General features: G+C 38.8%; 1 protein-coding gene across 1 annotated transcript; it reads right to left on the bottom strand.

Annotated features, from left to right (window-relative positions):
* Positions 1 to 3,448: 3,448 nt before the first annotated feature.
* MBD3 (methyl-CpG binding domain protein 3) lies at positions 3,449 to 13,718 on the bottom strand. Its single transcript, XM_085313134.1, has 6 exons — positions 13,559 to 13,718; positions 11,640 to 11,777; positions 9,085 to 9,175; positions 8,412 to 8,589; positions 6,997 to 7,194; positions 3,449 to 5,332 (listed from the first exon to the last, which is right to left on the bottom strand). The coding sequence occupies exons 1-5, from the start codon at positions 13,658 to 13,660 to the stop codon at positions 7,002 to 7,004; spliced, it is 702 nt and encodes a 233-aa protein (XP_085169260.1). The 5' UTR covers positions 13,661 to 13,718; the 3' UTR covers positions 3,449 to 5,332; positions 6,997 to 7,001.
* Between the last annotated feature and the right edge of the window lie 937 nt (positions 13,719 to 14,655).

Raw genomic sequence — 14,655 nt, 5'->3', positions numbered from 1 at the left:
CTACTTTGTCTTCAATACCCACAAACTTCCCACTGCCACACACACACTTTTGAATCCTTCAAACATATTATCCCACCCTCCTTTAGAGGACTAAGAGAATCAKTCTAGGTAGAGCAGGCTCCCTCTAAAGCAGGAGGAGAAGGACATGACTCAGGAGCACTCAAAGATCAGTCACCCTTATCTCTTCTGCTGCATCTACCTCTTGCAAAGGAGTAGGAGTGGGAAAAAAGTAAGCAACAAGGCATACAGTCAGAAGGAAGAGTTAAGCGTGTAGGTAGGCTATCAGACCTGAGGAAGGCTTTGAACAGAAGGTACGAGGAACCCAGATGGAGGTGACACAGCCTTGCTCGTAAAGGAGGCAAAGCCATGTTTTTAAGGTTTTGGGGCCTCCTGCCATCTGCAAGAGTGGCTCCCAACTGGTAACCGCTGCCTGGAAGCCTGGCGAGAGCTGCCTCGTTAGGTACCTTGCCCTCTTTCATCAGCAGCTGCTATGAACATGGTAATTATCTACAACGCTCTCACACACAGAACCGCTACGCTTGCCACAGAGCTAACGCTGAACGGTGAACAGACGAAATATGGATACGGCCAATAAAGATCTTAAAAGAACAGTTACAAGTTTTGATTAAAAGTCTTTTTTTGATAAAGGCGAAGTGAACTTGTGACAGTCAAGAYAATGTTAAATAGGGATGAATAAATACCAGCTCAGAAGTTTTAAGCATAAAAGAATAAGGGTAATATCTAAAGGCTTAAAAACAAAATAAACAGGTGTGGGAGGAAAGCTTCAGATTAGTAGCTTGTCTGATTCAAAAGAGAAGGTCTTAAATCAGGGAGACTACTACTATCTGGCTACAAAACATGTATTATAGAGAAGCAGGATTATACAGCAGCTCTGTAGAAGGTACAGTAGCACCAGTAGATTTTGTCTTTTAAAAATGGTGGATGYAGTCTTGAGTTTCACCGAATTGGCACAAAAAAATTTCCTTGGGTCAAATTAGTATAATTAACTGGATAGTTTGCTGCCTCTCTCCTGTATTCCTCAAATTGCTACAGTCAGCTTGTACCAGAATCGCTTTCCACAAGAGAGCTGCAAAATACAAGTCATTTTTTTTTACCTTCACTTTCATTCCCATCCAACATTTTCTTATTTCTTAGTTTACAGAAAGGAGCAATASGACAGTGTTAGACTTGCACAAAAGCAAAATTACCTCTACCAGTAGCTGATAAACCAGCACTGACTAAAAGCTTTCATTCAGCAGAGTGTTCATCTCGTACAAAGTGAATGCTGTCAGTTCCCAAAGTACAACTATTTTACTGATGAAAACAAATGTTTTTGATTTGGAAAGCTCCTTTCAGCTAGCCTCCTCTCACAAGAGAAGTAGAGCAAGAGTGCATATTTATCAGTGGCTTCTAACTTAATGTTTTTTCCCCTTCATCACCAGGAAAAAAAAAAAAAAAAAAGGAAAGAAAAAAACAGAATAGAAAAGACTCCACATGCAGGGCTTACCATGCCTGTATTTTAGAGTCCAACCATATCATTCCTGTTTTCTCTAATATGCTCAGTTTACAAACAAGGGGACTCCTCCCTTTTTCTTGCTCAACAGCCAGCTCTGCAAGTTCAGTTTCAGATGTGAATCAAGCTAACTTTTTCTTCAGCAGAACCATCTACAAAAGCTCTGCAGGCCAAATCCGGACTGTACCGCTATCCATGCAAATTCGTTATTTTTATTGACCGCACAAAATTTTATCCAATTAGAATTCAGTAAGAATAATGCTGGTAATACACAAACAGGAAAATAATTAAATTCCCTTTAACTTTGTTAGTTTTGCAAAACAAAGAAAAAAATTGAGCAATCTTAACAGCTCCAACATGCTTTGCAGCACAACACAGTCAGAACTCTTGAGTAACACAGTCTTTTTTTTAAAGGTCACTTTTGGGGAGCAAAACTGCATTTTGAAAGTTTTCATCCTATCTATGACCATCAAGCAAACCAGTCTCTTTCCCCCCCTGCCCCCCACCTGTCTCCTCCAACCAGGGCTCCCTAGGATTAAGCAGGCTGTTGTTGTTTCCACTTAAAGCCTAAAGCTCACCGCTGACAGAGCATGATACAATGCAGAAGTACAGCTTTTGCGAACTCAAGTGGTAGGTATCCAAAGATCCAAAGCTTTACTACCTACAGAAAAAGATGCAAAACCTTAAGCGTACTGGACAGGTTCAAGCCACATCTCTCACTTGCCTATCTCCTAGGGAAGATGCACAAAGACTGTTAAATATGKTTGTACAGCATTTCCAAAGAAGATTAAACTAGTTCAATATAATTAGCCTCCCACAGAGCTTATTTATTTTCTACAAAAATAATTGTATCAAATCAGTCAAAAGACTTCAGTGGTACAAACAGTGTGCAGGACAAACCTAAGGCTGTTTTGTCTTGCAGCCTTACACTGCATATATTTATGATTTTTGAGGGTTACAGAAAGGCACCATTACCATCTATAGAAAGAATTAACAGTTTCATAAGCATCACCTCACTAGTATTTCTCCACACACATGAACTTGGTCTCAGACTGAAACACAGGCAAYGTCACTGCAAGTATGTTCAAATCTAACAACTGCTACATATTAACCAAAGATTAGCAAGTTTTTGCCCAAATTCCATTCAATTACCATCTACTTGTCTTATATATTTCCTTTACTAATCATCTCATTAATAAGATATTCCTCAAKTAACAACTGCTTTCTCCATCTTGGGGATTTATTCAACGATGGCCAACCACTATGTGCCCATCAGTCATGTCCACAGCAGTAAGCTGTGGTAAGACAAATCAATCCATTTATTATTGCCCCAATGTGGTTAAAAAGGCAGGCTAATTTAAAATGAATGTTTTATTTACTTACCTGTCTTGGTAAGCAGGTAAAGTTATCTAAGTTTCTTTGAATGTGACRGGAGTCTTGGGCCCCTTTTTGGTACTTTTAACAATCAACTCCTCCATATGAATGAAAAATATTAATAAACTTTGTAAAAGACTGAAGGAAAACAGAAAGCTAACAGGRAAAGTGCATGCAGTGAAAGCAAGAGTTGGCAGACAAGTTGGCAGTACTTTAAACTTGATCTTCAGTGCACCAAAATAGCCAAAAGCTCTACTCCTGTATGGGTTTATGATCTGCTAGATATAAGAGTCAGAGGACTTTTATCAGCAACTTGCCCTTTAGACAGGACACCTTGGAAGCCTCTTACTCAGTGAAGACATGGAAGGACACTGCAGAAGTAAAGAACTGGCCTTCCACAAGTTTCACTCTGCATTCCCTTCTTCTGGGTCCCAGACACTGAGGTCCACATCTCAGAATGCAGCCCATGACAAAAATAGAAGAGTTTTTCCGCTGAGGTAACTGGAAGCGGTCTAGCACAAAAACTCCAAGCAGGGGCTCGATGCAGACTAGAAGAATCGCTACTTTGTGAGAAACATTTAATTCAACACAATGAATTACAAGAGGACAGATTTACAGAATCATAACCGTAACAGACTGTTCAAAAAGGAAAGTAGTTTTCACTGGCAGCTGTACCAGGCAGGGTTCCCCAAAGCAATACCTGGTAGAGCAGCAGCAAAGTACAATTCAGTCTTCTTGCAGTACTCCAAATGAGCAATATCAAAGAGGTTTTGTATTTTCACATCTTTAAGAAAAAGGTTAACACGGTATCAATCACTTTGGCATGGGATGTTTTTCAAGGAGCTTACACCTATTCAGATCACTAAGCTGAACTACTCCCAAAGGCTATTATACTTTCCAGGTAATTCCCCTGGCCCCTTGCTGTTATTGCTAACCATTCTTACACGATAAAGGCTCTGGGAGCTACTTTCTTCCCCAAGTTTTGGGATACCAACAACTTGTACAATTGGTTAGTGGCACAATATGCAATCCACCACTTTATACTATACTCTCAACTGAGACTTCCATGCATAAATTATGCAATGGATACCCTAAAGACTAAAATAATCTTTGCAACCTAGTCAGCACATTCTCCAAACTATAAACTCTGATCTTCCTCCTCTCTCCCTATTCTTCCGAGATAAATCTGTTTTTAGCCACAAACTACCCCAATATGCTCACAGACGTACTAGAAGAGACTGAGGAATCAATCAAGGTACCCATGGTGAAGCCAAATACTTATAAACACATTAAGGCAGGTTTCACATCATTTCATTTTTGGACACAAAATGCTGGTCACTTCACTGCACATGCAAATAAGAAAGATTTAATACTTAATAAAAAGCTTTAGATTCATTTTTTGATATCAATTATAGAAAAATCAACCTTTTTCCTTTTGCATTTTTAAAAGAGGTCAGAATATTACTGCACATGAAAGCAGAAGTGTAGACACACCTATTGGAATGAATTCCCTTCCCTCCACACTCACAAAAACAGAGGTCAGGGTTATTGGCACCAGAAGAGAAAGGAGGAAAATTTCCTCGTTGTCGGTCAGAGGTGAGTCATCCTTCCATTCTGAGCTGAGAAGATCCTTCTGACCAGACTTAAACCAAAGCAAAATATACCACAGAGTGGGTATATTTACCTTCAAAATGCTATTAGGCTATGCTCAGACATACACAGAATTCCATATTGAGAACCATTCGGTGTGGTGCTGGAACTAACTATAGAAACAGATTGCCACTGACATAAGACCAATTCCTCAAGTGTAACTTCCCCTACACATCAAGCCTCAGATGGAAGAGGCACTGGCAGTTCATCTCTGAGACTACACTTCAAGACCAATGTGGTCTTGCGAGGAAAGTGAAATTCAGTGACCTGAATTGACATATGGAATGACAATCCACAACATAAAATGACCTCCCTACAGCCTGGTACAAACAGGTAGCCTACAGCAGAGTAGCCAAGGAGTGAAACAACATCTCTCTCACTTGTATTAGAGAGAAAATTGCTTTTATGGGTCACTGTTAAAAGTACTTTGATAGAAAAGCCTGAAAAACCTATCACCTATCACTGACCCACAAAAAGAGATAGGAAATTTGGTTCCTAGTATTTTCCCTCCCATCATTTTATATTCCTTTATTCCCTCCCACTTTTGTATTCCCTATTACCCTACCCCTTTAGAAAAAGGAGGGGGAGTAGAGTTTAGTCAAGTTCCATCTTCAAAACTACCCAGCAAATAATGAACCATCAGCTTCTCAAGTTCTCCTGAAGCGTACATCAAAAATGCTCATAGGTACAGTTGGATTGTTGGTGCAATTTACTCTGCAGACACTCTTGGCTTTGTAAATAGTTGTGCTGACCCTGCTGATAGGGTTTATACTGGGAATTCTTAGATGGAACTCCCTAGAAGAAAAAGAGAAAAGACTTAGTAAGTTAATAGGCATGATACAGCTTTGTAGCAAGTGAGCTCTTAAAGGACAAAGTATCATTGCTAGTCTTGATCTGTAACATATCCATTTCTTTATCTCCCGTTTTTCACCTTCAGCAGATAATTTATTCTGGCGCTTTACTCTTGYCAGACCTTCGTAGTAGAAAGAAATGCAAGATATTTAATGCCAAAATAAAGCCACCATTAATCATGCAGTAAAACAGGAACTTGAAGAGAACCCAGATACAAGATACAGTCTCCCAAAAGCCAAAAAAAGTATCACAATTATAATCAACTTCCAACTTAAAGGACTGGTGAACATAAATTACTCTTGATTCCACCTGATACTGATATACAGCTGTCACTCCTTCAAAAAGAGCTTTGCTTTTCTTCTGCTATTCATCCAAGATGCCTTTTTTTTCTGCCCCCCCCTCCCCATTTGCATTTCTTGCCCACAGGCTGGAATCTACATAATGAAGCATCAAGAGTATTGGCTATCCCATTTCAGTGACAGAACACTAACTGCTTTTCTTATGGTAAGACTTAAGATGAGTGAAAATTAAAATCAATGAGTTCTGTTTTCATCTCGTTGCATGAGCTCCACTGATGATGCACAGTGCTCCTGGCTAGAGTTATTTCAAAATTAATACAGCAAAGGAACAGCCTGCTTCACAGCACAGCTCACCCTGTCCTATCTAATGCAACATTTAAGAGAACTTCATTTGGTGTATATTGGTTTGGCCTTATGTGTAAATTTGAAGATTATACCTCTGCTTTTGCTCTGAATTACTATACAGTAATTATTCACTGTTCCAAACTATTTTAGTTTACAAAAATGGTAACAAAATTGTCATTGCACCCTGCACAAGTGGAAGTCATATACACCTAAATTATCACAAAGGGCATACTGTTTTCAACAAGGGATGCAGCACAATGTAAAGGCCCACTTCTGTGAATCCTGTAGTTACTACTGTTAAATGATCTTAAACCTGCGTTGTTTCCAGATTATAAGAAAGTGCTTCTTATTTTCATCTTACAAATTCCTGACACATAACGTATGTAACTTCTCTCTTTCAATAGTCAAGTTACCCTTCCTAGCTTCTGAGAGTATCACGTTGAACTTCCACGAATGTGCCTTCTAAAAATATCACGTTGAATTTCTATGAATGTGCCCTCTAACACAGCCTGCAAGAAAACGCTCATTAAGAAAGTAAAAGCCAGACAGAAAGGGGGGAGGGTGGGCACGAACTCATGAGAAGATGGTTGCTGTCTTGCCCACCCACAGTATCCTCTTCATTATCACAGGAAGAAAATTTGGGAAAATGAATTGCCATTAGAAGATACCAATATATTTTTAAAAACTGATCCACTTTCAAGTACTTACATACGCATTCTGGCTATAATTTAGCCTATCTGACGAAACAACACAGAATACTCACTGACAATGTAAACACTCACCAGACATGACACTCAGAATATTTGATTTTTGTCTGATAAAATGGCTACTCCACTTTTAAAAGCGTGTGTTGAAAAACAAAGTTTTGTCAACATATGCTAAGATTCCCTTTAAAAATACTCCTGCCCCCAGTGAAACACTATTCAGTACAGTTCAAGGTGAGAAAGGAAGTTGTCATATTACCTGGACTATACATTCTCCATCTCCTGGTCATGGTCCTGCTCCTCATCCTCCTCCTCTTCTTCCCCTTCTTCCTCACCTCCTTCTTTCTCTGAAGGAGCTTCTCCATCTCTTGCTATTTCCTCTACATGGGCAAGCATGTCAGCCATAAGGGCTTCCTCCAGCCTCTTTCGCACCTGCTGCACCAGTTCCTCTTGTTTCCTGCCCAAATTCATGAACACACACATTAATTCTCAGAGCTGCCAACTTTGGGGGAAAGAAATCATTATATCCCTCATGCACGTGGCTGGGTAGGAAAGTATGACTTAAAAAAAAAACTACCCTGCATTATATTGCAAGTGAAGCTGAAAGAAACACATTAAAGTTGCCCAGCATTTTCTGAGTCTTTAATATTGATAATAATATCCTTTTAATTTTGGCTGAAGTTTACCTAATCTAGCAGCTGACTCAAGCCTTTTTTTTTTTGTAAATCTGTTAACCTACCCTGTTCAGACATCCAAAACTGAGACCGCAGAAAATTAAACTTCTGATTTCCATTGTTTTGCTCATTCTCATTTTCAGTCACAACCTTAAATTTTACAGCTGCTTTTATGCCAAAGTTTTAAAACAGTTTAAACATCAACAATCGTGCCTCATGGGACATCTCAGCCACAGGAAATTAGAAAGTTATGAACAGAGAGTTTTTCCTGGTCAAAGTCATCTTGTAAATTCAAGAAGATTTACCTAGCAAACAAAACAATTTCTACTTTTGTACAATGTTAACGGATRCAGAGTAGTATGGTTTCAAGTTAGAGATCCGAATATAACAAAGACATTATCAGCTGCTTAAAGCTCAATTTTGACCAACTACGACTCAACAATGTCATCTGTTCCTGAAAGCAAGATACACCTAAATAAACTACATCCTTGTTGGCTGCCACAGCAGCAGTTATTGCTTTATTTGGCCCCATGATGACACATAAGAGTAAATCACAGAAAATGTTAACTGAAATCCCCAATGCAATTAATTAGACCAGGCTGCAATGGTGAAAAGAACTGCACTGTTTAGGGTTCTTCCCACCCTTCTTTAAGGGTGTCTTAACCAAGGCTACTCAAACTCAGATACCTTTTCCAACACAAGGTAACAGCTTTGACATGAAAAATGTAGGTATGAACCCTGACACCTCAGAGCAAAAATGGTCAAAATAAAAAATTAGTAATAACAGGCTTTAAGTACATGTCTGTATGAAAAAAATTTTGTATAACAATTCTCTCTCCTTCATAAGAGGTAGTATTCAAATCAGTTCAGTCAACCACAGTCCTCTATCACACATTTAAACTTGTCATTGAAAAAAAAAGAGAGGATATAATTATACCACAAAAACAAACAAGAAACCCAAACACCCAAAAAGATAGTAACTGGTATTTCTAGGTAATACCTAATATCTTCATCTGTCACCATAAATGCTTTGCAAAGTGGCTGTGAGGTGTTTAGCCAAACTCCAGGATTCTTCTCTACTGCAGCAGACAGCTGTCCAGTGATAGGCATAGTGCTCGTGTGCAGAGCACTAGCTATAGCAGACAGAAGGGTCTCATCAGTGCAACCAGGCCCAACCCCTGCATACAAAGGGGGGGGAAAAAAAGACAACCAAGATTACACAAGAACAGTGAATGAAGACAACAAGAACTGCTTCGATTTTTAATGGGCAAAATTGTATATTGTCATTTTGAGAAGTTCGTACAACGTAAGTCTCAGTCCTAAACACCTCTAAGAACCTCGGTACAACCATCTCAAAGGTTATTTAAATCTAGATCAATGCCTCATTCTGTTACATAAACCCAACTTGCAGAAGGGAGTTGTTTAAATGGGCACCGCTTCTGGAAAATAAAAACATCAAGGAACTATGCCACTTTGCTCACTATGCTTCAGTATCCCCTCAGGACGAAGGGCATGCAAGTCTCTAGCCAGAGTACTAACTGTTCCTGCTGAAGTAGAAGGGTCCACACAACTAAAAAACACTGGAGAACAAGCAGGTCAAACACAATACCGTTCGATCACCACTGATTGATATCAAAATGCCACCTCTAGAGTTAAGGGCAGACTCTGATTACCTTGTAAACCTTTTGGAAGGTCCATTGTTTTCACCAGCTCTTCTGCAATGTCAAAAGCATTCAGTCCACTTAATTTCTTCTCCCAGAAGAGCTGACATCAAAGAAAGTGTTTATTGGTACAAAACAGAGAAATGGATTCGACAATCACACAAAGCATCTGCTACTATCAAAAAAAAAACCCCAACAATAAAACATGCTGGTGCAGACAATTTTATTTATTACTATAGAAGGGCCCTGATATGTCCAAAGATCCTTACCGGTAACAGAGGATCAATYTCAACATCTGTGTCCTGATTTGCTGCCTTGAAAAAGACTTCTTTTCTTCTGCTAGGGCCTGGTACTTTTACTGCTCATTTCTGCTTCTGAGCTGAGTAGGGCAACACTTGTCTTTTCAGTGTGCACATAGTAAGGGGCAGCTTTTTTAAACCACTATCCCTATTTTGCTGTCTTGCATATGCCACAGAACTTAAGTTAAAGAACGTGAAAATTGTATTCATGCTCTTTCCATGGTAAAGCATCATTTTATTGCTCTGCAATAGTTTCTCATAAGAATCACCATGCCTAGTCCTTCCTGGTATTCTAAAGAATAGATTTTCTCAATCTTGTACTCAAATGCAGCCTTTTGTTTTGGTAGCAAGGCAGACAGTATTACAAAAAGATGCATGTTCAACTCACTATATGTATAAGAATGATCAGTGAACAGCTAAAGCACTATTTTCTCCTGCAAGAAAGCAGCTTTAGGTTTTGAGAAACCAAAAATTTACCCTAGTCCATGCACTTCCCCTTTTCATGCCACCAAAATCTGAATAACACAATCCCTATTACTTTTCTTATTTCCTTGTCAGGAGCTGGAAATCAGGACAGTCAAAGCCAAAAGAGACAGGCTGGGTATCCTCTAGCCTATGACTTTCAAATAAATTAATATTAAGCCAAGTGCATGATCAGTTTGAGCACTGCTTTGAAAAAAAATGAGGAAGCATCTAGCTTCAGCTGACCAGAGGTTAAAATATACTATAGTCTGGTAAAATATTTTAAAGATCCTATTTAACAAGACTTTTAGATGTATAACACAGAAAGAGGCAAGAATTCCCCTATTCCATGCTATATAATACAAAGCGAAGTATAAAAATAATTATATGTGTATGCATGCACACGCGTGTATACTCTGATGTTGTCATAAAAGCAAAAAGAGGAAAGGTTAAACATGGAAAATACAAACGGTCTAAGCAGCTGTGTTACAACAGGTAGTAATGTGGGCTGCAGATCTACAGGGGTCCAGTTTATATCTTTGTGCGCAGCTGCTGGTCACTGCTGTCTAATACAGGTTGCGCTCATATATCACTCTCTCCCTCAACAGCAATACAAATCTCTATCCATCTCCACCTACAAACGCACATGCCCCACTCCCTTAGTAAGTGGTGCTAAAACCACACCATCTTGCTTTTAGGGAAAAAAAAACACACACACACACACACACACACACACACACACACACACTTCCAATACATCCTAACTCTCACTTCAGAAAGATAACTTTGAAGTTGGAGTAAAGTTATCAGCTGATTTTTTTTTATGAAACCATACCTCTTCTGGTATACAGTGTATTTTAATTCCACTAGAACTGAAAGAGTGCGAAATATACTGATAACTGATGCAGATGACACTGTCTGAACAGACTAATGAAGCTGAATACCTAGTTTCCAAAAACTTTAAAGACGGACTCACTACAGGAGAGGATTCACAGAATCCCTGTTGTGAGCTCAGCCGAGGTGACAGGCTGTCAGCTTCAGGTAATACTAATGAAACGAGAATGCCTTCCAAAGACTGCTTTGAACTTGTAAGCCTCATTTTACCAATGCCTTAACTTCAAAGCTACATTTGTTCCCAAGCACACTTTCTGCATCCTTTCACTAGATTAAATTAAGCTGAAAGATTTCCTTTAATTTTGCTGTATTCTCTTCTTTGCAATACACAGTACAATTAGAAAAATGACATTTCATTTTATACTTAATAATGACATTCCAAATCAGTTTCTGACCTTATTCATATGGATAGAGTTAATTATCAATGAGATACCAATGTAAAAAAAGGTCTAGGCAGGGGTGCATCTCCTAGTACATCTGAAGCACCACAGTCCAGTCCACACTGGAACAGGGATTTCTTAAAACACAGAATCCTTATACAATTGGAACCTTTGCCAGTGATTCTAATTACAATGCAAACGTGGTTCTGACTTCTGTTTAAATTTGTAGACAGATTCAGTATCAAGGAAAGGCAGTTTTAACTACAGTGAAATTGTCACCTAACAAGGGTTGGAATCTAGTCACAAAACAGTGCAGTCAGCACACTAACTGTATACTGGAAATGCTTTTTGTTCTGATTTTAAAAGCTGGGAGCATTATAAACTGTTGTTTCTGAAATCTCAGACACTTCAAATTGTCACAGAACATTTGTTCAGTGTCATAAAGTTAAACTGCTTTATTATGTGATCCTCCAAAAAACAACAACAAAGTTTCTTCGCTCTAGAAAAGTGGCTACTAAGCTGTAAACCTCACCTGCCGGGGCTGGTCCACAGCTTTCTGAGGATCACTCTTCACCTTATTGCTGGGATGGTTTGTGATCTTCGTGACAGGTTGTTTGAATATGGAAGCTGTCTGTCTGACAGGGAGTGCAGTATTCAAATCAGGTTTGCCCTAAAAATTTCAAACAAAAAGAGAAAAATACACATTATTTTTTGTTTGAATAAATGCTACAACAGCTAATAAAGATATATAATGGTGAAAAGAAGCATTTATGTATCTGAAAACTTGTCTGATGTTCAAGCCTAGACTGCTAAAAATGCATTACTATCTTCAAATTTTGGCTCAGATCTATGAAATTTAACAATGTTTTTCCACTCTTTCACATTCTAATTAAGATACTGATTCCTCTCATTATAGTTTACACATACCGGGTTTATTTTAATTTGGACAGAACTTAAAAGTCAGAATGCTGAACTTGCTTTAGCATTTTAATATGACAAGTCCCCTTTTGGATCACTAAACCTGAGTTTCTAAGAATTAGAACTACACAGAATTAGGAGAACAATTTGCAAATTCAGAAGACACTGCAAAAGCCTGTTTAAATTCATTAGTGGGTACCCATAAACACAACACCACAGTGGGAATTTTGATTGCTTTTTTACCTCCAGATCTTAACAATTAAAGCACATCAAATCTAAAAGCTAAAAACTCAGTTTAAATTCAGTTTTTAGTGCGGCTGATAACAGTTAGGTTTTCACTATACGATGACATTTTCTGTCAGCGAGAACTTCAGAACAGTGCTGTTCATTCTGAGATCAAACCTGCAAATCTCGGAGTGGCTCTACGACACACTTTGCTTTTGAGATTGCAGACATAGTGTCTGCTTAACATTTATTCATGACATATAGCAAAGTCACAGGACAAATATTCTGAGTCACTTGCGTTATTACACATTTATAATTTGAGGATAACTATTCGTACATCTGTTGAAATGTTTGGGCAGAATTTTCATCCTTGGAGAGGGGTGTGAGGATGAGCTACTAGTCTCTGTGAGGCAAGGCATTCTTCTTTCAAAAATATCACTAGAAAACCTAGTGTTGTTGCACAGATAAACACCAAATGAACTTTTGTGTTCTGAAAAGTTTCCAGTATCTGTTAAAAATACTCAAGAATGACGTAAGCCAATTTAGCCAGATCGGTGATGTACCAATGTCACAGTAATACTACAAACGTTATTAAACCATAACGATCAAAATTACAAAAACAGAGTCTTTATTGTGCTCTGCAAAGAGGCCTTGCTATGCTCTTGTCTTTTCATCTTTCTGCCTGAAAAGCTTTCTCTCTCTAGATCAATGCCAAAGCTGAGACAGCAGCATGGCCTACCAGTAGCTCTAGAAAGTCGCTTGAGGCAGGCTGCATTACCTCTTCATTCTTGCTGACCAGCACCACTCTTCCCTCCTCCCCCAAAACAAAATGCTAGAGCAGAATGGAGCTGCTGCATAGTCACGGGAGCCAAGTGGAGATTTGTGGTTCTGGAAGAGACTGTGCCAAAGAAGGTGATCTTGCATTCCAGGGAGGTGAAAGAAGAGAAGGGAATCCCAGCTCTTCTCTCGCACTGCAGTCTCCATGAAGGGATGGAAATCCCTAGCCCCCACCATCTGACTGGCTAGCAAGTGACAGAGAGAACAGAGACAGATTCCAGCCCTATCTCCAACCCTTCTGTACAAAGATCTAGCAATACTGCAATATTTTCATGGTATCAATACTGTGGAAAAGTCAACAAATTGCAGTATTTGTCCAACTCCCCACAACAGAGACATTTTACTCCAGTTTAAAGCATTAGCTCAAAAATGTTAAATTTGCATGCTCTCACAGACATTGTTTTGAGAAGCACGATGGTCAGTACAGTAACAGATGGAGAGGCAAAAGCTTCCACAGCATCTCAGGCTTACTTTGGCTTGGTTAGAACAGTCATATCGCATCCTCTGTCTGTTCTTGTTCATTTTACTCATCAACATTTTCCCTGTGCGGAAGTCAAAAGTGCTCAGGTCCATGGAGCTCCCCAGGTAACGTGCCAGCTGAGGCTTGCTTCGAAACTTTTTACCGCTTGGGCTGAAAAAACAACACAGAAAAAAAAAACAAAGAGGAAAATTAAAACTCTGGACTTCAGTAGCAGTGTTAGTCCCAAAACAGAGGAGAGGCAAGTTTAATTTCTTCCATGAGAGAAGATAAACACTGAACTTCCAAGAGTGAAATCCCCCCTTCTCAGCTCGCATTCAATTCTAGATAGATATTAGTGCATTCATGTCAACTCCTTTTCATGATTATTGTGGAAAAGACAAACCAAGTGTACACCTTGCTCAAATGTTTTTATAAGCAAAGAGTGTGAATGAAGATAGCATAATTCATGCAAGTACTGAAATGAAAGATGTCTGCACAAAAGCTCTCATTACTCAATTGTCTCAAATAATAAATGTCCATTCTCATGCATAGCTTCTTCTCACAGAAGTGAGATGTTTGACTAGCACCACAAAGGTCTCAAGACTCCCTCCTCCCCTCCTCTTTGAATTGCATGTTCAGCCTTGATTACAAGTCTTTGGTCACTGCACACCTTATTTCAGGATAACACAATATTAACAAGTAAGTAGAAAGTATGGAAGTCAGCTGCTGACAAGCTGCAAAGCAAAGAATTACAAAGTTTAATTAACAACAGAGTAAAGGTCAAAGCTTTAGAAAACTGCATTAAAGGCAAAAACAGAAGAGAGATTCTTTTTAAGCATCTGACCGTACACAACAGACTACAACTTGGCAAGCAGATACAAAACGCTCCATCTTCATTCTTTTTAATAATAACAGAAACTTTTGTGTTAATACAAAAAGCACTGCTAAATGAATATATGTATTTCATGCATAAAGCAGACATAAGTCAGTGCACTGTGACTGCAGTGTAAAACTAAACAGACAACRAGCACAAAGTATTCAAAGTTCTCATTTAGCATCACAACAATGCCTCTTCTGTTAATTTCTCTTATTTCTGTATTTTCTGCAT

This window comes from Rhea americana, unplaced genomic scaffold, assembly GCF_003343005.1.
Source record: "Rhea americana isolate MKP2758 unplaced genomic scaffold, rheAme1 scaffold_378, whole genome shotgun sequence".
Lineage (NCBI taxonomy): Eukaryota > Metazoa > Chordata > Aves > Rheiformes > Rheidae > Rhea > Rhea americana.
Note: the sequence above shows the minus strand (reverse complement) of the source record. Positions and strands in the feature narration are given on the sequence as shown.